Source organism: Megalops cyprinoides, chromosome 3 (assembly GCF_013368585.1).
Source record: "Megalops cyprinoides isolate fMegCyp1 chromosome 3, fMegCyp1.pri, whole genome shotgun sequence".
In the NCBI taxonomy this organism is placed as follows: Eukaryota; Metazoa; Chordata; class Actinopteri; order Elopiformes; family Megalopidae; genus Megalops; species Megalops cyprinoides.
The window spans coordinates 44626764-44648961 of record NC_050585.1 but is presented as its reverse complement, the minus strand read 5'-3'; the positions used below and the strand labels follow the sequence as shown (position 1 = coordinate 44648961).

At 45.6% G+C, this 22198-nt stretch overlaps 1 protein-coding gene across 4 annotated transcripts in view; it reads left to right on the top strand.

The window, feature by feature from the left end:
- dpysl3 (dihydropyrimidinase like 3) overlaps positions 1–22198 on the top strand; it is a 31991-nt gene that overhangs the window by 4022 nt on the left and 5771 nt on the right. For 2 of the 4 annotated variants that reach the window (XM_036523639.1, XM_036523638.1), the window contains exons 1-12: positions 2371–2624; positions 9287–9375; positions 10273–10457; positions 11978–12142; positions 13909–13970; positions 14592–14672; positions 15168–15236; positions 15692–15812; positions 16581–16737; positions 17726–17867; positions 18539–18709; positions 21238–21417. In XM_036523639.1, coding sequence (XP_036379532.1) covers positions 2586–2624; positions 9287–9375; positions 10273–10457; positions 11978–12142; positions 13909–13970; positions 14592–14672; positions 15168–15236; positions 15692–15812; positions 16581–16737; positions 17726–17867; positions 18539–18709; positions 21238–21417 — 1461 coding nt within the window. In that variant the 5' untranslated portion in view covers positions 2371–2585. Of the gene's footprint in view, positions 1–2370; positions 2625–9286; positions 9376–10272; positions 10458–11977; positions 12143–13908; positions 13971–14591; positions 14673–15167; positions 15237–15691; positions 15813–16580; positions 16738–17725; positions 17868–18538; positions 18710–21237; positions 21418–22198 lie in introns of those variants that run through there. The other 2 variants (XM_036523641.1, XM_036523640.1) reach the window with 1 other exon arrangement.

Below are 22198 nucleotides of genomic sequence, written 5' to 3'. Positions count from 1 at the left end.
TTCCTAAATTCTTCACTTAAAGTCAATAACAAATACTGTGCTGCACTAACATTGTATCTGGGCCTTAAGTAGCTTAATATAAAGTTGTAGATAGCAAAATGTGCATTATTCAGGGTCTTCTTGCTCTTCTTTTAAAAACACAGGTCAACAGTCAACACCATCTTCATTCATATGATCCACAACCCAACTTTATGACTTTAAAATTAATTAATTGCAGAGTGCTCTGTAAAATGCAGGCCTGTGTAGTGAACACGCTGTAGTTGGGCGATGCTAATGTGTCAGTTCCTCTGAAACCTCCCTGTCTGCAGCAGAGGGGGGGGAAAGAGGACCCTTCCTATTAAGCCCCGGGGTTGGAGTGATGGGGGTGCTCGGAGGGGGCTCTGCCTTTGTCTTGTCCCAGCTGGGAGGGCCTTTCTTTCCAGCCTCCTCGAAAAAATGCACCAAACCGGGGTCTGCTGGGGCCAAGGGCTGCGACTAATCCCTTTGTTTTTCACAGGAAGGAAGGTGTTGGATTGGACATCTGCCCTCCTTCCCTGAGAGCAACTCATAAAAATGCTTACATTAGCAATGCATAGATATGGCTTGCAAAAGGAACGTCCTGCCAACTATTGTTGATACATTCGCCAGTGATGGAAATGTTGAAGTGAAGTTCCATCTGTGTCTCCCCCACGCCCAGTTCTCTCCATGAAAGGTAAAGATGGCAGTAATTGGTTGAGTCGTCGTTGCTGCCCTTTTCCGTGCACTTTTGCTTTTGTACACTTGGTGCACGAGGCAACAATAAAGATATCCTTTGGTTGCATCTGTTTGGAATAAATCAATATTTTAAAGCACATCATTGCAGCCTGTACCAGGAGCTGCATCTATATGTATATAGCCTGTATCCGGAGACAGGCATGCTGATTGGTCACCCTCTATGCTGACATCACTGCCCTAGTTAATCTATGGATCCCATACCAGCCCTCCTTGTACCTATGTTATAATTACCTCATTACTGGAGCTTTAAGTGGGTTGCCCTTAGACAATAGAGACACATGGCAGGATTGAGAGGAGCTGGGGGCTCAACAGCTGTTCCCCAGAAACATGCCCCCTTCTTTGTTCATGATAACACTTATTGGAAACCAAAAAAAAAGTCTTGTAAAATCATTACTTGGATATTAGGAATGTGTTTTTCCACAATCGATTCTAAATGAAATCCAGAAACTTGTGGAAAGAAAATGTTTTACGATTTGACTGCACTTATTTTGATCTCTTGCATGTGTACTAAAATCTTACCACTCAATGGAAAATAATTGTGTGGGGTTTTTTGTTTTCTTTTAACTGTTGTAGCAAAGCATACAATATGAAGGACAAGGACACATAACTTGTATCTGTTAGCCTTGTCACTGTACACTCCATATATTTTACAGCTCTTTCAGTTTGACTTTGCAGTCAAGGATTTTTCTTTGGATACTGCTGTTTTTCATGTTTTAACTGTTTAATAAACAACAAGGGATCAGTCAGACAATAATGAAGTGCTAGTTGTATCAGATTTGAGTCAATTGTAACTGTTTATTTTAGCAATTTTACAAAAGATTGGACTCATGCAGAGAATGCATTATAAATTTTCAAGCGTCGGGCCTGCAACTGTGTTGAAGTCCAATTACACAGTGATACTGGCGCTTGCTAATAGTTCATGTACCAGCAGGATATTTGCAGCGGAAATCCATTAGGACTGTGCATTTTAAAGTACGGCTGTGTCTCCTGCACTTGCTTCTTCCCAAAGCCATAGATGTCACACCGCATATCACGTATTTTGATGAAACGGCTAGACAAAGTGCAAGTCATGCAAAATGCGAGCAAAGCAGCAGTGAGCAGTGCAAGGGGGCTCGCGCACTATAACGAGCTGCGGGCGGATTAGAGCCGTCCCACTCAGTCCACTCTCACGTCACTACACGTTAGCGAACAACTTTGGGTGGGTCCCCACTCATAATGTTATCCATCGCCGCACCTGTCTTGGAATAAATTCCCTCATATTATAAATAGTACCTTTTGAGGGATACTGTTTGAAACAAGGTTCGGCATGTGATTGAAATGGCCAAAATGACGAAATTGAACACTGATCAATGCGAGGAGGATACGAAATGGGGGGTATCTCCCATATTGCCGAATGCTGTTTTCACTAATGCAGTCTTGCAGGCAAAAAAAATATATAAATATGACGTGATATGTGATAAATAATTACATGATAGATGGTCAATAGCACACGGCCCGTATTTTTGCTCTTATTGAATAAGAAAGAAATCGGATATTGGGCTTTGTCTCTTATGTCTGTAGTTGCTGTTGCAGCGCCCTCCTGTGGCATCATAGGTGCATTGTAGTAGAAACGCTGTAACTACAAGTGAGGGTGGAGCCCTGCGGATCATCGCTGTTATTCAGGATAGACGCGCTGGCTTACTGCGAAGAGGGACTTAACATTGCACGGGGAGGAAGACGACCATTCCCTAATTTCCCATCTAGACACTAGCAGCAGAAACAAACCATCCGGAAAAAAATATATATACCACGCATTGCATTTGCGTCCTCTGAGTCATCAACTGTGAGCAAATATGTCTTACCAAGGCAAAAAGAATATTCCAAAGATCACTGTAAGTCAATATGAATTTACTGTTTTATCCGTTATTGAGAAACTGATATTGAAATAGCTAGCTAAGTGTAATGAAGCGATGATGTGGCTTTGTGGTTTACTAGTGTCCTTTTTAAAACGAACGTTAATTGTTACGGTAACGTTATTAGATTGACGCCAGCACCTTTTTAGCGCAATCGTGTATGTATTAACTAGTTCGTAGGTGCTACAGGATTGTGCAGAGTACAGTGGCGTGGTAGACCCATTGTGACAACTAGAGACCGAACAAGGCGTTTTCTTAAAGGTGACTGGCATCTTCTTTGTTGTGGTTGATAATTTGCCGTATTCCGTAAAACTCGAGCGGCGACGGTACATGATACCCTTCATGTGCACGCCTTGTTATGCGTTGTGTCCGTTTAGTTGCGTATAATTTAAACTCGACACAATTAACTGGGCGTTGCAGTTGTTTGCATATTTGTCACCATACTATTTCACTCACATGGCAAAAAAGAAATCGTGGTGCTTTAATTGCAGTCCGTCTCGAGTGCCTAACGGTTGTGCCGGTGTAACATTTTAAGCACAAATATTTTTTCTTGTTTAATTATCAGGCTTAGCAGGCCTTCGTGAAAGACTGTCGGTAGATACTATCAGTCACATTAATATCCCAAGTAATTCATAGTGTCAGTGTTGAAACAATATTTGGAAATCATTAAACTTGAATTTTGCTGTTGGCGTTTCTTGTGGTGTTATTATTTTTAAGCACTATGTATGCATGAATTCAAGTATTTTGTGCACTTGTAGATATAAGCATTTTCACCCAGCAAAGGCGGCCGGCTGTGTGCCTGAAACTCAGCGTGTAGAGTACTGCAGAAAAAAATCGAATTCCCCACGCCCATCGGCGATTAAAACAAGACAGCCCGCCCGTTGAATGTGGCGTTTTGATTTCTGCATTACAAGCACGCAATGTAGGAGAAATCGGCGTGCTCGTAGGAACTGAATTTAGGGTAGTTTCATGTCGGTGATATGGCTTAAGAAATTAACTGGCTGTGGATTTATCGTTGCGGTTCAGGGTGTTGTTCAGGACCCAGGAGAGCCGCCCTTTGTCTGCACTGAATTAACAAACGGCAGTGGAGTGGAGGGGGGGTGGGGGGTGGGGGGTGGCATTTGTGGGGGACCCCTGACACGGCGCCCCACCATGCCGGTCAAACGCGTAAAGCGGAGAATGCAATTCTAAAACGTTTGAATGCATTTTTGGAGGGTTTGCTTGGTCATGGAGCTTTCTCGCCAGCTAAAGAAGACACCTGCTTGTGTTATGCAGTGGATGCTCGAGGGCATCACGGCTCATTGGGATTGATGCAGTTTGGAAGCGACAGTGCTTGGCATAAGGGAGGAAGGTTTTGAACAATTTAGGAAGATCATGTTTTATTGACTATTTTCTACGAGTACTGCGCAAACACATCTGCAGTGCCCCTATGAACAATTAATTGTAACATTCATCATTACCACCTAAAATAAAAAATAAACTTTTTTTTAAAATTAATTTAAACCTTAAGGTGTTACCAAATGGCATGAAAAACTAAAGTTAGAACATGATTGGGGCAGGCTGTAATTTCTCTTCATTTTCATTCATATTCATTTTTATATCATTTTGATGTAAAAAGTGCAATGTAAGCGATAGGTTAAAGTTGTTCATAGTCAGGCAATTATATGAAGTGCAGGCAAGTATAATTTATCGTAGCATTATATGAAGTGCATTTTACTCCCAGGGATTTATTTGTAGATTTATTTGTCGCTGCTCATTTTCATGGGAACCTTGAAGCATATAAAAAAAAAAATAATTTGTAATAAATATGCACACATTTAAAATAAGACATCATTTGTTTGAATTTCACTCAGAGTGAACACACCACAGTGCAGCTGTTTCCTTATGTAAGTAAGTAGAAATTTCTAGGTGTGGTTTGGTTTTTCCATCTCTTCACAGTAGCCCAGTGTAGTGCCATACATGTCATCAATAATCACCTCCAGCTGGATGCTCCGTACGTGAGCTGGACTGACGGGGCCTTGAAAAAGAGCCCTGTTTTTTTTTTTTTTCCCCGTCAGCCCCACAGACGCTGTTAGGGAGACGGGTTTGAGAAAGGCACGGGAGACTGCAAATAAAAAATGCAGTCCTGTCTGCAACCACCATGGCAGTGCCACTCATTCTCCTTGGTGACCAAGGTAAAGATATCAAAATATGAAGGCACTTTAGCGATCTGCAGCGGTTCGTGACCCACGGGGTCCTGACTGAAACCAGACAAAGTTTTCTTGGAAAGTTAATATTTTGCTTATCAAACAGTTGTGGCTGACGTGAAGGCCTCTGAAACGTGGAGGCGGGCAACTTATTTAGATTGATAAGTTCCATTGTTTTCAACGTTCCACCAAAAAAAAAAAAAGCCTTATGTGCTTTTGAACGAACAGTAAATATTTTTGTTGCTAGGCAACAAGGTTGAAGCCAAGGGGCTGGCTTCGCATGCTGAATGATTTTCCTCCTCCATCCCTCTCTCCTGGCCCGGGCTTGAGCATAGGGGCCTCAGACTTAACAGGCTCTTCAGTAATATCCTCTTGGCTGCTCGTTTTTGGCTGTCGTGCTTTCTGTGTTAGCAACAACAAATGACAACACTGTTCTCATTCAGGCTCCACCACGGGCCTCGAAAATGGAGCATTGTACATCCGTGTCCTAGTTTGGGCCTTCCTCGTAGACCTCTGTGCAGTGTGCAAACTGCTGTAGCGTGTTGGACTGTAGACCCTTGCTGCTCCACGACATGGAAAAGCTAGAGTTGAACATGGTCGTATGCTCCAGAAGTCTTGCTCTTTTGGCAAAGCAGTGAGCTTGACTGTCCCTGTTCACCAGAGTGAATTATGGTAAACAATTGGACTTTTTTGCTCCTTGGTGTTTAGTTCCTGTTTGCTTGTAATCAGGCATTACAAAATACAGAGGCCATCCACTATGCAATATGGAAAGAAGACTCCTTATTAATAAGTGCATTTGGAAGCCAGAGATGATTCTTTTTGAAGTGCATAGGACTACACTTCCCAAGGGACTGTTTATCCGTTTTACTCATTTACGCATTTTAGTCATCACATATTTTATGATCTTTCATTTCAAATAAAATCAACGCATACAGAACGTACTGTTCTCTTTTTTTTTTTTAAATCAGCTTGGAAAACATTTCTTCCATGAATTTTTGCAATATTTGCTATATCAAATTCCAGTGATATGAAATCGTGGTCTACATAGCGGTTTTTATTTTGAGCATAAATAGTTTAAAGCACATTAGATCAAAATATGCGGCACACAAAGGCTTAAAGTAAAAGAAAAAAATCCTGTTTTTGCTAATGCTCCCATGACACAACCCCTGCTGTCTCCCTGTCATTCCAGAGCAGTGAAAATAGAACAGTTGTTCATTAGGCTTCCTCTGCGCTCATATGACTTGGGAAATGGTCTGCAATGATGAACCAGAGAGGGCAGGGCACATAACTATCACGGTCAGGCAAACTGACCATGGCTTAGCTGTGATTTAAACTCACATGTGCGCTGCATCCTTCGCAACCTCTTGGATAAAATGACGTTAGTGTAAGTGCAGTATGCTGAAACAGCTGGACAGTGTTCTTGCAGCTCAGTGAAACGTACCTTCTGGTGTTACGGGAAAGGATAAACATTTACGATTATATGATATGGCTGTATATGACACCACAATTGATGTTGGAAATAATGGAGAAAAATAACATTGAGTTTTATATTCGGGCTTAATTGCATGTTTTCACGGCAGCGCGCCCTTTATGCTGCAGATTATAACCCTTGATTATAGTGCAGAGGCCCGAGGAACAGTGAACAGATTGAATCGCTGATATTCTAGTGCCTCTGCGTGGAGCCTTCCTGAGGTTTATCCCTCATTCTTCCTGCGCTTTTCCATCTCTTTTTCCACCGAAAGATATGAACTGCGGTACAGAGGCCTTAAAATACGACGCACTTCAAAAGTGACCACAATCGCTTGGCTGCCTGAGTCGGTAGATTCTGCGTTCTCAAACCTCTGCTACTTTTTCTGGACACCCCCCCCCCCCCCCCCCCGAAGGGCATTTCACATCTGGATGATTGTAGTGGGAGTTGTACAAATAGCCCGCCTTTGACGCATTATACTGTAACCCAATTGCAGGCCATCCATCACAGGCCACAGTGTGAGAAACAAGCCACACCTCCTGGATTGTGGTCAGACAGATGCAGATACCACGGCAACCATTGGATTTTGTTGTGGCCTTCCACCGCAAAGAGTTATGGGAATGTTCAGCCACAGTCAGGAGATTTGTTTTACTGCAGCCGAATCAGACCAGTCAATTGCAGTATTGCTTTTCATATTTGCTGTTATATTTATTTGATAGGGATCGGTCAGAAATATATTGGAGATGAAATAAGCAATTTTTTGCTGTTCTTTCAGAATATGATCGGTATTATTCATGCATTATTATTATTCATTATCATTTATGATACGGGAGTTGTTTTTTTTTCTCTGGTGAACTTTTATGAATTATTGAATTTCATTATAATTAAATGTCGGAGATACAGTTGTTTACTGTGTTAAGACCACATTTTTATGATAATAATGGTATTTTCAATGGTTGTCAACCACAAATGAATTCCAGTAGATGTTTATTATTGGATAATGGACTCACAGACAAGATATCATTGGTCTTAGCCCCAGAGACTTTGTAGTCTCTTGACTCATTTAGCAAGCTATTCCTCAATGCCACTGTCTGAGTAATTGTAAACCTACATTAGCTAAAGTTGGAATAAAGCAATATGTTTCAGTTTAACCACACCGCATGGGGTGAAAACTTTCCAAAGTTTTGTGTGTGTACGTGTGTTGGTGGGGGGGATTTGATCTGTCTGCCATTTTAAAGCCATTCAGTCACTAATGAACTCTGAGTCATTCACACAGTACAGAAACAACACATACTGAGAACAAACATGCATTTTACACCACATTCATGCCGCAATACTGCATTCTACGTCATAGCTGTTACTGCAAATACACAAGCCGATTAGAAGGAAAGCTGAATTTGATATTAAAATGGTTGAATGAGAAGTGAATGTTCTCCAGCATTAGCGTGGCGACAGCCAGCACTGCATGGCTGGATAGTGCACATTGATTGTGAAGTTCAATGGCTGAAAGGGACTGCCCTACAGTAGCACTGTAGCCTTTGGCAGGGTTCCCTGTTAGAGTCCTAACAGAAAAGCCCATTTATGAGAGAACAGCCTTGAATTAACAGGGGCCAGCAGGGGGGACATCTCCAAAGCTTCGTTCAGTGTCAGATCTTTAATCAAGGACTATGCAGAGAGAAAATGCACCTGCCAACCAGTGGTAGCACACTGTAATTACCTACAGGGGATCTGCGAACAATTGCCCTAGCAAAAAGATTAGTGAGATGAATGAATCCACTGAAGCTATTCGTAAGCATTACTAACATGCTTCCCTATTAACAAAGCAATTTTCTTTGACTGCATCTTCATTGTGTTTTCACTATGGCTTTAGGTGGAGCACTCTTTAGGTTTCGCGTATTGACGTGTGTACTTTCAGCGCGCTTAGTGGCTCCACCCCTTTGGCGACAGGCTGCCGTCCTCGTATCAGGGCGGCTCGGAACACCCTGTGGCTTCTTTGGCTAATCAGCATCAGACTTGTGCTGTCTGGGAGGGTTTCGGGACTTGTTTTATTTATTTGGCCAGGCATCACAGGGATGTGCATGGCTTCATTTGGGGGGGTGGGGGTGGGGTGGGGGGGGCGTAGATCGACGGAGTCTTGGCAGCCAAACACGGCAGTAAATCACATCAAACGCCCGCTGCTGATGAGACGGTATTTAATGCTTGGTTTCCATGGAGGTCGTGAACTGAACTTAAGCATTTTACAGAGTGTGAAACAATAATAGGTTGCATACATGTGCTGGGTGTTTCCTGCTAAAGGCACCCTTAGTCATCTGTATGGTGGGGTCTCTGCAGGGTTGGGTTTTGGATTTGAGTCTAAACCAGGACAAGGAGAGGGCTGGAGTATGACCCTCATCATCCTTCCAATCCCTGTCCCCCCTCCGTCCCTGTCTCGGATGTAAAAGCTATCGCTTTGTCAGAACGCCATTCTAAGCCCTTCTCTCTCTCCCTCTCTCTCGTTGTTTGGGCTCTGAGACATTTTCTGCCTGATGCGCACGCATCTCCAGCTTCTCCAACAGCCTCTGGCGGTGTCTGCCTGACTTGCAAAAAAGACAGGCTTCACTAGTGGCTGTCTCCTCATCTGACCGACGCGAACTCCAATGCTGCTCACCCCGCATTAATGTGCGTCTGACTTTAGCTGTCTGACCACTGCAGAAATATCCAACCAGCCGGAAAATGTAGGCTAACATGTAGGTCTCACATGCGGGCTCCGCCTTCGCGTAGCTCCCTGTAGCTTGTAGGTTTGAGCCATTTACATTGGAATGAAATCTTGTTTCTCCCCAGCCCTTGTAGGAGAGCCGTTTACAAAGGAATAAAATCTTGTATTCACCCCCTGCTGTCGACAGGATTTGCAGGCGATAGAAATGCAAATCACTGTACATGAAAACTGCTGATCAGGTACGCCTGTTATTTTTAACATCATGTCTTTTTTTTTTTTTTTTTTCCTCCAGAGCGACAGGCTTCTGATCAAAGGAGGCAGGATCGTCAATGACGACCAGTCGTTTTACGCCGATATCTACATGGAAGATGGCCTCATCAAGTAAGTCCTGTTCGCAAGCGTGAGCTCAGAGAGAAGTCTGATATGGGCTGTTGGCACCCTGGGTCAGCCCCCCCCCCCCCCCCCCCCCCCCCCCCCCCCCTGCTCCCCCCCCCCCCCCCCCCCATGCACACTGTCAGAAAGGCGGGTGGCGCTGTGCATTCCAGCCCGTTCCTGGAAGGTCACTCGCCGTTGTTTTCCTTCTCTCTCCCACTCGAACAGTCAACCCTCTGCTTTGTCGTGTGAGCGTGCAGAGGCCTGGCTCGCCAGCCTCGCGCGGACATTAACGCAGCATACCAATTAACTGGGGCAGAGCTTCACCGCTCCCCAACGTCTGTCTTCGCTGCCGCCTGTAATTCGCCCTCTGAAAAACAACCGTTTCACATGGCTGAGGCCCTGCTGAATTGCAGCTCTCAATGCCAGTGGCTGCCTCTTACTAGGCAAAAGATTCAGTTATTTCTAGTTATTTATGTCATTGGAGAAAAACTGTCAAGGAAAAATATAGACTGTGAGGAAACAATACTCATACCAGTTTGAATGCAGCACTGTAGACTAATAGCTTGATGATTGCATGGTGATGAGACAAGTTTATTTGAATTGTTTTTTATCAATTAATTCACTTTGGGATGTTGTTCAACAGACTGTAAATTTATGTATCTTGAGCTTGATATATCTGACTGCTAAATTGTGAATCGGTTTCAAATGTCTCACACACGGATGCCTAAGTGGTGAATCATTTTGTGTCTGCTAGTTCCCCATGATTGCTAGAAAAGATAATAAACAGTGAAGGAAAATTTATGGCACCATTAATGAAGAGAGCTTTTTAGTGTGTATATTTTGCACTCTAGTAAAATGTCTCGAGGAAAACATTTGATTGACTGAGCTATACTGTCTGGAAAGGCAAATTGGAGACAACCTGATCGTCCCAGGCGGGGTGAAGATCATCGAGGCCAATGGGAAGATGGTGATTCCTGGGGGCATCGACATCCACACCCACTTCCAGATGCCCTACCGGGGCACCACCACAGTGGATGACTTTGCCCAGGGCTCCAAGGCCGCCTTGGCTGGAGGGACCACCATGATTGGTAAAGAGCTTCCTGCCGCCTGAACCTTTATCAGAAACGACGGTTCTTAACCAGCCGATGTCACGCAAGACATGTAAATCCGTAAATGTAAAAACCTGTGCCACTAGGGGCCTACAAAACACATGCAGTTGTCACAAGTGTAGTGCAAACAGAAGCTCTCAGGTACAGCACATCTGTTGAGGACATTCGATCCTGGTGAAAATTTAACCCTGGGAAACAGTCACTCTCGAGATCCTGTCATGTGAGGTTAGACAAAACACAGTCTAGATACTGAGGTGGCAGCGCCGTGATGCTGTAGCTTTGGCTGTCACAGCGGAGCGGTCCAAACTGGACTGTGCGGGCGGTCAGCCAGAGGACCACACAAAGGCCCCCGAGTGAAACACAAGTCCCGTGGAAGAGAGAGTAGCGCACAGGCGAGTCAGACGCGGGGAACAGCTGGTAGCTGTAACGGTGTCTCATCGCGATTAACTGGTAAAGAACCACAGGCTGTGCAGGCCTTTCTAGAGGCCCAGTGGAGGGACTATAACTATCATTACGTTACTTTTTACATTACTGGCATTTAGCAGACACTCTTATCCAGAGTGACTTACATCAGTTACAGTTTTTTACAGTGTTATCCATTTATCCAGCTGGATGTTTACCGTGGCAGCTGTGGGTTAAGTACCTTGCCTAAGGGTGCAACAGCAGTGCCCCAGCGGAGAATCGAACCGAAAACCTCTTGGTTACGAGTTCTGCTCCTTAACTGCTACACCGCCACCCCCTATCACTATCGTGGTGTGTATATCCGTTCAGGTGGGCGAAGCGTCCGGGTTTTTACTGACGAAATCCAGCCGACGCGCCTCGCTCCTCTGGACCGGGGTTGTGTGCCATCGCTCGCGAGGGCGTGTCGGTTTATTACAGGACAGCTCCGCTCGGACTTGGCTCCCATTCACATAAACCATTTTATCTGTGGAGATTGGGGGTGGCCTTAATTGCCTGTCTGGATGGTGATTCATACAGTTGGCGTGAGCATCTGAGCCTCCACTCCCCTTGAATGAGAGCTGAATGCGGAGACTGACTCCAGACCAGCATGTAGGTCACCAAGCGGGGAGTAAAACCAGGAGGGGCTTGAGTCTGGCAGCCCAGCCAAGATGTCTCTCAAGACCACAGGCTCTTTGCATGACCTACGTCTCACCTCGAGGTTTGAACGATAGCATCTCCCTGTCTGAGTCGCCTCCGCACTGTACTGCATACAGTATGCCCAGACCTGTGGGAATGAGATCAGCCAAGGAGCATCCAACAGCTCAACATCTCTGTGCTATCAGTAACACAGCCGTTAATTAGATTGTGTATCAACACCATTCTGGGAGGAGGGAGGTTAATTCACAGTGAATCTGATGCGTGTGAGAGAGAAAGAGGGATTACAGTTGTATTACAGCTCAACCACAGGGGTGCTGTTGTGAGTGGCACAGACAGGTGGCGCTAGTTGCAGCCCGCGCGCGGAGCCGAGCGTGACTCCTGCCTGCTTCCCCCCCCTGCAGTGGACCATGTGATCCCTGACCCGGGCAGCAGCCTGATCGAAGCCTTCGATCGCTGGAGGGAGTGGGCGGACGAGAAAGCCTGCTGCGACTACTCCCTGCACGTGGACATCACTCACTGGAACGACAGCGTCAAGCAGGAGGTGGAGACCCTGATCAAGGAGAAAGGTACGGCAAAGCCCGCAGTGCTGTGGGTTTGAGGGATGATGGTGGAGAGGGGGCTGACTTTATGTACCAGTTATAGTTGCATATATAAATACAAATAATGCACCGTTAAGTTCAACCGATGTGTCAGTAATTAAACAGATGACATCATAATAAATCAGAAATGGCTGTATGATCTGATGATGTACACCAATTCCCACAGGCTAGGATCCCTGCTATCCTTCCGATTGGTTGATAGAAGTGATTGATGGGTGGATTATTTAAGCGATTGATCGATTCGCCATGCAGAGCAGACTGTGCATTACACAAATGCTAAATGTGTAAATTTGCACATCTTTGGGTACTTGGCCAGCTGGCTGAGCTCAGATAATGTTAGCAATGGAAACTGCATTGTGTCACATAAAGGGGGAAAAATACTCTTTTTTTCACGTGCAGCTATATAAGTTATCTGATCTGCAGTAGTGCTGGGTTCCCAGCCTGCAGGAAGTGGCTTCTTTACATCATGTATCACTTACCCTTATGCGTACCTCCCTGTGTGTGTAGATCACATTATAACTGCTACAACAATGAAACTGGAAACCATACTGGTTTCTAATCCAACATGGCACTTTACAGTGTCTTCTGTAAGACAACGCAGAGAGCGTTTGGAAGCTTCGCTGAGCATGTGTGTAATCCCCGGGATCCTGTAATCTGTGCCATGTGTGTTGGTGTGGAGCTGGTGTCCTAGCGGACCTGTCCTTGGGTCATCGCTAGGCTGAAGAGCAGCTGTGGACAAACAGGATTAACCCCCAGAAGCAGCAGATGTGTCTCCCAACTGTGGAGGGCCCAAGGCCTGGGAAAGTTATTAGCCTGGCTGAGTCAACATGTCCTCTCTTTGCCAATCTGCTTAAATGGAGGACCTGCCAAATTAATTCATCAGGAAGAGGCAGGATAAAAGTTTAGTGTTCCTGGGAGACGTATTGTCTTAACTGATACCGTTATCTATTTTTAAATTCCGTGCCCGAAAGTAGACGAGCCGTTTTGGATTTCCCCTAGGAAAGGGAGAGCTGGGATGGCCTGCCTCCGAGTCAGCCGAACAATATGACATAATTTTATCTGTCTTCTGACCAATGGGAGAGGATTGCAGGGCAGCGGCTGGGATGAGATATTAAAAACATTCGGGGGAGGCTGTTTAGTTAACTTCGTGTCCTGATCTCAGATATCCCGAGTCCAGACTCCTCCACGTCGAGCGCACACACTAAAATTACTCCACTTTTAGCGGCCTGCGAGCAGCCGCATATCGTGCATAAGGGTGGGGTGCAATAGACAATTTGCAGATTCATGGAAGATAATGGAGAGTTGAAGACAGTAATACGAAAGAAGATGGTTCTCCTTGCTAAAGCCGCGAGTGTCCAGAGGCTTCTGGGTAATTGCAGCTGGGATGCAGTCATCTGGAGACCACTGTGGTTCCATGCATTGTCAGCGCCGGAACATCTGCAGGAATGTCCTCTCTGTATTCCGTGAAGCGCTGTAATTATCACATGCGCTGCTCTCATTGCATTTTCTTCTCTTCCTTTTCTCCCCCTCTTTCCATCTTCTTCATTCTCCCTCCTCCTCCTCCACCCTCTCCCTCTCTCTGTCTCTCTACTTCACTCTTCTTCTTGCTGTCTCTCTCCCCCTCACTCCCCCTCTCTGTCTCACTCTCCCTCACTCTTCCTCTTGCTGTCTCTGTCCACCTCACTCCTCCTCTCTCCCTGTCTCTGTCCCCCTCTCTCTCTCTGTCTCCACAGGAGTGAATTCCTTCCAGGTCTACATGGCATATAAGGACCTGTACCAGATGAGTAACAGTGAGGTATGCTGACACGGCATTTCACACTGTCACAGTCGGTTACTGCTCTGAGGATGTGCTGCCACCTCTCCTCACTCTGTGCACTTTGGCTGTCAGACTAGATCTGACCAGCCGTCCTCAGCCCAAAAACCACTCCGTCTCCGCCGCAGCCCCAAGTGAGCACTGCAAGGAAACTTAAGATTCTCAAAAAACCCTCCTGAAAATTCGCCCCATTCGCCCTGCCGCTTTTGGTATACGCCTAGTACGGTAACTGAAGTTTATTATAGCTTCGGTTATTTTTTTTCCTTCGGCTTTTCACTCTTGGGAGAATTGAAAGTGAATGTGGGCATTACGTCATCCGTACTAAGCGTGTTGGCCACGTGTGCTGATGTCAGTTCTGTGCAACGTGTGTTGGGGTGGCAGAGTGGCATAGTGGTAAGGTGCAGGGCTTGTAACCAAAAGGTTGCTGGTTCAATTCCCTGCTGGACCATTGCTGCTGTAACCCTTGGGCAAGGTACTTAACTCACAGTTGCCTCAGTAAATATCCAGCTGTATAAATGGATAACATGTAAAAATTGTAACAAACGTCAGTCACTTTGGATAAGAGCATCTGCTAAATGACAATAATTTAATGTAATGTTTCAGCTGTATGAGATCCTCACTTTCCTGGGGGAGCTGGGAGGCATCGTGCAGGTCCATGCAGAGAACGGAGAGATCATCGCCGAGGTGCCATACTCCTCCCTGCTGTCTCCTTCACTGAGCTTTTAGCACTAACTGCACCAGTAATAAATCAAATACATTGATGGCAGTGAGACCTAGTGGTTATGAAACCAGGCCGACACAGGTGTGATTACCTAGTGGAATGTTACTGCTTTACTATTGAGAACAGTCATGAAGAGAACAGAAGTGGTGCTTTGGTTTAGGGGTGTAGCTTAGATACAGGTACTATTTGGAAAGTTCAGGTTATCCACTGAGTACGGTATTTAAACTGAGATACTTAATAGATACCCAGCTGTATAAAAAGAAAAGTGTAAAATACAGCCTGTGTCATTTCAGTTGTTCTAGATAAGGGTGTCTCCCTTTGGTTGTAATATTATTAGTGATACAGCCTTTTGGGATTTTGGGATTTTGAAGCGTGAAGAATTATAAAAATGCTGCTTGCTTCTTCTGCTTGTGTGAGCATCTGCGATATAAAGTGGGCCCAATGCGTCTGTCCCGCAGGAACAAGCACGGATGTTGGAGATGGGAATCACTGGGCCCGAGGGTCATGTCCTGAGCAGGCCAGAGGAGGTGAGGACAAGTTCTGCTGTCTTTGCCTCAGCCCCCCCCATCATGGCTGCAATCACGCCCCCCTCCCCCCCACCAGTAGCTCCGCTCTCCTCTGCCAGCATAGCCCAGCCCGTAACACTATTCTTAGGTGCTGAGTCCCGTCTGGGAACGGGATAACAAGCGAGTGAACAGAAGGAAATTTCTCCAACTGGACCACAGTATCAGTCCTGGCGCGTGTGTGACTGTGATTGTTTCCAGGATCCTAGTGTGGAAGGGGGGGGGGCGTTGTAACAATTTGTCCTGCATGACCCTCCACTGCCCCTGACTGTGTGTTAGCTGCTGGGTGTGGGGAAGGAGGGGAGGGGTGGGGGGTTTTGGCATTTTTGTTGCCAGCAATTGACCCAGACAGTTTGTGCCAGGTCAGTGTCCTGACAGTATGTGTGTGTTGATGTTTCCGTTTTTTCTTGCACATACAGCTCGAGGCTGAGGCGGTGTTCCGAGCCATCACCATCGCCAGCCAGACCAACTGCCCCCTGTACGTGACCAAGGTCATGAGCAAGAGCGCGGGCGACATCATCTCCCAGGCCAGGAAAAAAGGTAGGCCTGCGGGTCCAGCCCACAGGCAGGCCAAGGCGCCTACCTCAGCGTTCACCCCATAGGAATGCTCCTATGCCCTTATATGATGATTCAGTCCTTCTTTCCGTGGGGCAGGTTTACATGACACGTCCGGTCTGGTCTGGTAGATGGCACTGAAAAAAGAAAAGAACTGCTTTTCAGAAGAATCCTGCACTTACCGTACCGAGATCCCCTGTCCCAGTTTGCTGTCCCTAAATATGTTTGACAATTATCAAGCCTGGTTTAATCCGTTGATGGAAAGCAGGCTCCTCATAAATGGCGAGCCACAGAAGATGACCTGCTTTTTTTTTAGGGGAAATGAGAAAAAATGTGTTCCTCGTCTGCATGACAGAGGCATTCCTGAATAATGGAGTCACTTGGCTCGGGCGGCTTGTCAGGGGGGCCTTGATTCCATCACATCCTGGCTGTCTTCCTCGGCCCCGGCGTTCCATTTGTCATGTCACAGTGGGTTTAGGTGGGCCCTGCAAATATTATTAGCAAATAAACGTAATGCAAAGCAGGGGAGTGAACTGGACCGATTAGCATGGGCGCATTGCCTAGCGAGGCCTTTTAGCTAAATTAGATGCTTTATTTATAAATGCATTTGTTCATGCTGAAGTCAAATCAATGCGAGAATGCTTCCAGAGATTTTATGCTGGGAATTGGCTTTAGCATGCATTTGAAGTTGTATTGGGGCTGACACAGTAAGGCTTTGATGTGATCTCAGTTGGGCATTGTCATGTTCCTCAGGTAATGTTGTGTTTGGTGAGCCAATCACAGCCAGTCTTGGGACAGATGGGACACACTACTGGAGTAAGAACTGGGCCAAGGCAGCTTCCTTTGTGACATCACCTCCACTTAGTCCAGATCCCACCACCCCAGACTACCTGAATACCTTATTGGCCAGGTAAAGAGCGCCCCCTGTTGTCTGCATCGCACAATAACATCGCATTTCTCAGCCTCAAGCCTACAATCCAGTTCAGCTGTGCTTTGTCCTTACATTGAAATAGTAATATTAAGCAACTATTAGTGTTCATCATAACACAACATTTGAGTGTTTCCATTGTCAGTATTGCCAAAAAGTTAAAAAAGTCAATTTTGTGTAAGAAAAAAGAAATAACAAAATATAGTAAAACTTGGAAATAGTTTACATTAGATGCTCAAAGTAAAGCCCAAAGCACATCTAGGTTAGATTGAATCTGGGCCTTTTTCCACTTAAATAAGTTACATGGATGCATATGTTTTTCCCCTGCTTGGTTGCGTTGAGTTGTGCGTAGGCCTGGAAAAGCCTTTGCTGGATGATGCATGTCCTCTTACGCTCGGACTGCTCTGTGTTTCTGCAGCGAAAGTTAAAACAGTCGCAGGGTAGGAAAGCATCAATAACCCGTAAGGGGAGACCTTGGCGCACTCTCCGTTGTCATTTATCTACTTTATCCGAGCTTTGTAGCGTTATCCTCCACTTCACTTTCCAGTTTGGCTTCAAGGAATCATTATGGAATTAGCCTGCTCTTCCCAAACAGTCCCGCTAAAGCACCCCTTCTGATTGTACCCAGCCTGATTGTAGCCTGCACTTCTGGAAACAATTTCCCTGTGTATTTCAGACAGTAAAGGTTGATCTGGGTCAGGCGGTGAGATACCGAGGTACGGTCGGACTGTTATTGATTCGCTTTTTTGTCGAAGCCCAGTTGGAGCCTGAAACTAGGCTAAACATGCTCATCTCTCTGCTGATGTAACGGCAGTACTGCACAATACCGCATCAGGTTTCAGACACACTCGATTGTGCTGACTCTTTCATTTTCTGTTTTTCTTTTTTTTTTTAATGTCCATAATGGACTGTTGAGTGTCGATAGTTGCTATGGAAATTTGCTGAGTGCCCTCTCTTCCTGTTTCCTCAGCGGTGATCTGAGCGTGACAGGAAGCGCCCATTGTACCTTCAGTGTGGCCCAGAAGGCCATTGGAAAGGACGACTTCACCCAGATCCCGGAGGGGGTCAACGGTGTGGAGGAGAGGATGGCACTGATCTGGGACAAGGCAGTGGTGAGAATGGGACTTGGCTGCTTGGCAATGTGTGCCTTTTCTCTATTTCTGTCTTCCTTTCTTTATCTCTGTTTTTTCTCCCTCTGTTTGTTTTGCTAATTCTGTCTTTCTGACCTCTTGTCACTCCACCATTACTCTTCTTATTCCTTCTTAATCTGCTTTCGCCATTCATTTTGTTGGTTATCCACTCTTTCTCTCGGCTGTTCAGTGTACTTACAGTACCTTCCTCCCACACCTTCATGTTCACTCTCTCCCTTTCCTTCCTCTTGTTCTCTCTCTCTCTCTCTCTCTCCTCTGTCTCGCTCTGTCTCTCTCTGTTTCATGTCCCTTCCTCTTGGTCACTCTCCCTGTGTCACTGTTTCCTCCCTTGTCGTTCACTCTCTCAGATTGTGGAAACAAAAGCAGACTTGTTCTGGACAGCTGCGGGGCCTGTGAGGAACCGCGATTCCGTTTTCATTCTGAAAGTGGAGATGATGTTCTCCGAGATACTGAGGCAGCTGTAGTTTTTAGTTAGCTGCCCTGCACTGAGAGGCCAATGTTTGAAAGTTCAAAAGCTACATTATGAGAGAAATTCCATCAGTGTCAAGCACAGTCACACTGAGTCATGTACTGTGGCCGCATTTAATTCGCCCTTGTTGTTAATTAAGTTTGAGTTTTCTCCCTTTTCCCAGGTCACTGGCAAAATGGACGAGAACATGTTTGTCGCTGTGACGAGCACCAACGCGGCCAAGATCCTCAATCTGTACCCCCGGAAGGGCCGGATTGCTGTGGGCTCTGACAGCGACCTTGTCATCTGGGACTCGGATGCTGTCAGGACGATCACAGCTAAGACGCACAACTCGGTAAGAGACAGGGGGCTGGGGTAAACTAAGGGCCTCAGCTTTTTAAGCATCCATTATTGGACTGCAGCTGCGGCTATTCTTCATGCACTTTCTCTCTCTGTGTTCTCGAGGTCTGGTTACACATTAGAGGACTCCAAAAAAACCTTTTGCAGCCACAAGCAAAACATGCTTTTTCAGAGAGAACGAGCTGGCGGTTCTCCATCGACCTTTAAGCTCCTCTGAAAGGAAATGAACTCCCCGTGGACATTTCTAACTAATAAAGTACCGTGACTGTCTTTCACTGCTTAATACAGTAATTCAGCGTGGATAGTTGTTCTCCCTAATGAAGGCAACTGGAAAAAGAGAGATATTAGAATTACAGAAAGAAATCCTTTGGCTTGCCTTTATGAAACACGATGCAACAGTGAGGCATTCAATCGACTTGACTCCCGGCTCCATCATCCGTTTCTAACCAAATGAATTTGTAAAGAATTTTAATCTTTGTTTTGCGTGGGGAACACATATCCCTTCTCGTCCCCTCCAGCATATACATTTCCAATTCCATAACTTTAGACCTAGATTACAAATAAGAAAAATGTTTTTTTTAAAACTTTTGAGTAGATGGGGTAACTGTACTACAGGTTTACTTGCCAAAGCTTATGAGATGCCGCTTCTGATTGGTTGGAAAAAGGCACGCTGTTTGGTCTGCTGATTGGTGCTGCAGCAATGGGCAGAAGCTCACCTCACATGTCCCTCATCGCCCTAGCAACAGGAAGCTGGGTTCCATTTGTGTGGGAGCGGGGAGCGGGGTTAACCGAGGGAGCACTAACACAGGAAATCACGGCTTCAACAGATCACTCCACTTCCTGGACATCACAGGGCGAGAAGGGGAGCGAAGAGATGAAGGGAAAGAGAGAGGAAGTGAAGGAGAAAGAAAAAGAGAGAGAGATTTTTTTAAAATTAAGGAGGGAGGGTTCAATGGCTTTCCCATATGTGGAAAAGTTCCAGTGAGATCTAGGTTCTTGCAGAATGATGTCATCTTCTCATTTCCTCCCCTTGAAACATGTACCCCCTCCAGACACTACAGCACTGGACCGAAATGCAGTTTCTCCCTATTCAAAGGGGCTCGGACATTTATGTTAAAGTACACAATATATTTTCTTGTATAGTTAGTGCTGTATCTCAGATTCCTACAGTTTTACAACTATGTTGTGTGTGTTATCTGAAAGAACTGGCTGTGTTTATTTATGTTTGTGGGGGGGGGGGGGGGGGGGGGGGGTGGGAGTGTGACATCATTCTTGGCAGACGGAGCTGCTTGTGTCCCGTCCTGCCCCGAGTTTTGAATCGCACAATGAATACGCTGTGTGCCGTGTGCAAAGAGGGAGGGAGACAATAGCAAGGAGCAACAGCTTGTGACCGGCCGTGTTGAAAGACGAGAGAGAGAGAGAGAGAGAGAGAGAGAGAGAGAGAGAGAGAGAGAGAGAGAGAGACAGAGTAAAACAGAGTGAGGGAGAGAGAGAGAGAGAGAGAAAGAGAGTATGTTTAGAGTCATTCACTCCAGCTGTGTGATGGCAGCTGTTTGTCTTTATTTGCCAAACAGACGGGCAGGCATGAGAAACAGACAGAGGTAGGGTGGGCGGTGTGTGGGTGTAGATGTGTATGTGGGTGTATGTGCGTGTGTGTGCGTGTGTGTGTGTGTGTGTGCGTGTGTGTGCGTGTGTGTGCGTGTGTGTGTGTGTGTGTGTGTGTGTGTGTGTGTGTGTAGGGGGGCAGCATCAGGTTTACTCCTCTATTCTCCCACACATGCAGCTGATTAAAGTAAAGCTGTGGTCTCATCTCTGCAGAGACACCCTGCTCACTTGCTCCACGGCTCCCCTCTTTCCCAGAACTGAACCCTGTGACTAAAGCCCTCACAGTAGACCCTCACAAGGGCTTTTGTCTATAATTAACCGCTCAGATTATTTTCTGAATGGGGTCTGGCAACGGACACCCACTGTAAATATGAATTACGGTATGTTTTTGTAAATTTCCCTTTCGCTGAATTGTTTCGGAGCTTGTTTATTAACATTGTTGTCCGAAAGATTTACTGGCACAGTAAATCCAAGTTTTTTTTTATCTCCCTCAGTGTCAGATGAGGTTACTGCTTAAAAATTTCAGCTATATTTCAGTCATATTTTCCTGGCTTTGTGGTGTAATCACTTAAATGCACTTATCCTTGTAAATTTATAGGACTACCTATGCAATATGCCAGCTGGGATGCTAGTTTGAAAACCTGGCAAGCAGTGAAGATGTATGTAAAACAGATGGAATTGCCCAAATCTCATTCTTGATCAATGAAGTATTAGATAAATGAGATAAACGCTAAAAAATTACGGAGCACTCAGTGCAGTTAGATCTACTAATTCTCTGTGCCTGAAATCACAGCTGCTGCAGCTGACAAAGCAGGAAGTTGTAAATTCATTGCTGAACAGAGCGATGATGTCTCAGTCAATTGATGGTAACGTTCTGGCCTGTGGCCGCGTGTGTGTGTGTGTGTGTTTGTGTCGCAGGCCGCCGAGTACAACGTCTTCGAGGGCATGGAGCTGCGTGGCGCCCCCCTGGTGGTCATCTGCCAGGGCAAGATCGTCCTGGAGGACGGGAACTTGCATGCCACCTCCGGGACAGGACGGTTCATCCCCTGCACCCCCTTCCCTGACTTTGCCTACAAGCGAGTCAAGGCCAGGAAACAGGTTGGAATGCACACACTCCAGACTGTCTAAAAAAAGTAGAACACTATTGATGCGGCAATAATTCTTATCAGCCTTATCGGCGCATTCTTATCGGTGGAACATCCAGCATCACATACTTCAATAAAAAGGCGAAACTTAGTTTTCTCCTCTGCCTGTCACATTCCATCACCCTTTTAAGTACAGTACCAGTCAAACGTTTTGACACACCTACTCTTAAAGCGGTTTTTCTTTATTTTTACATTAGTCCCGACATAAGATTAGAATTACAATAAGAGTACATTACAATAAGAGTAAAGACATCATACCTATAAAATGACACAAATGGAACTATATAGTGACCAAAAAAGTGCTAAATAAATCAAAACTATATCTTATATTTTAGATTCTTCAAAGTAGCCAAAAATCTTTTTAAAAATTAAATTTTTCAAGCATTTAAGCATGTCTTTGAATGCATGCTTCCCATTATCTTAATCAGGTGTGTCCAAGCTTTTGACAATTTATTGTATCGTCCTTCTGACAGCCAGGGTCAACAGACCACACCCTCTTTACGAATATTGACAACATAACATTTTCCCAGGAGAGATACCTGAAAACAAACAAAGCAGCATCTTGTTCACATTGTGGTTTTGCACTGCGTAGGCGCCAGGTCAGGGCCGAGGCTGCCGTACACTGCACGCATTTTGTGGCAGCGTCCTGCCCTCACTGTTTACTTTGAGCAGGGCACATGGAAGGAATGAGGCTGTGCCGCTCATGGTACGGCTTCATAAAAGGCTGGCGTTGT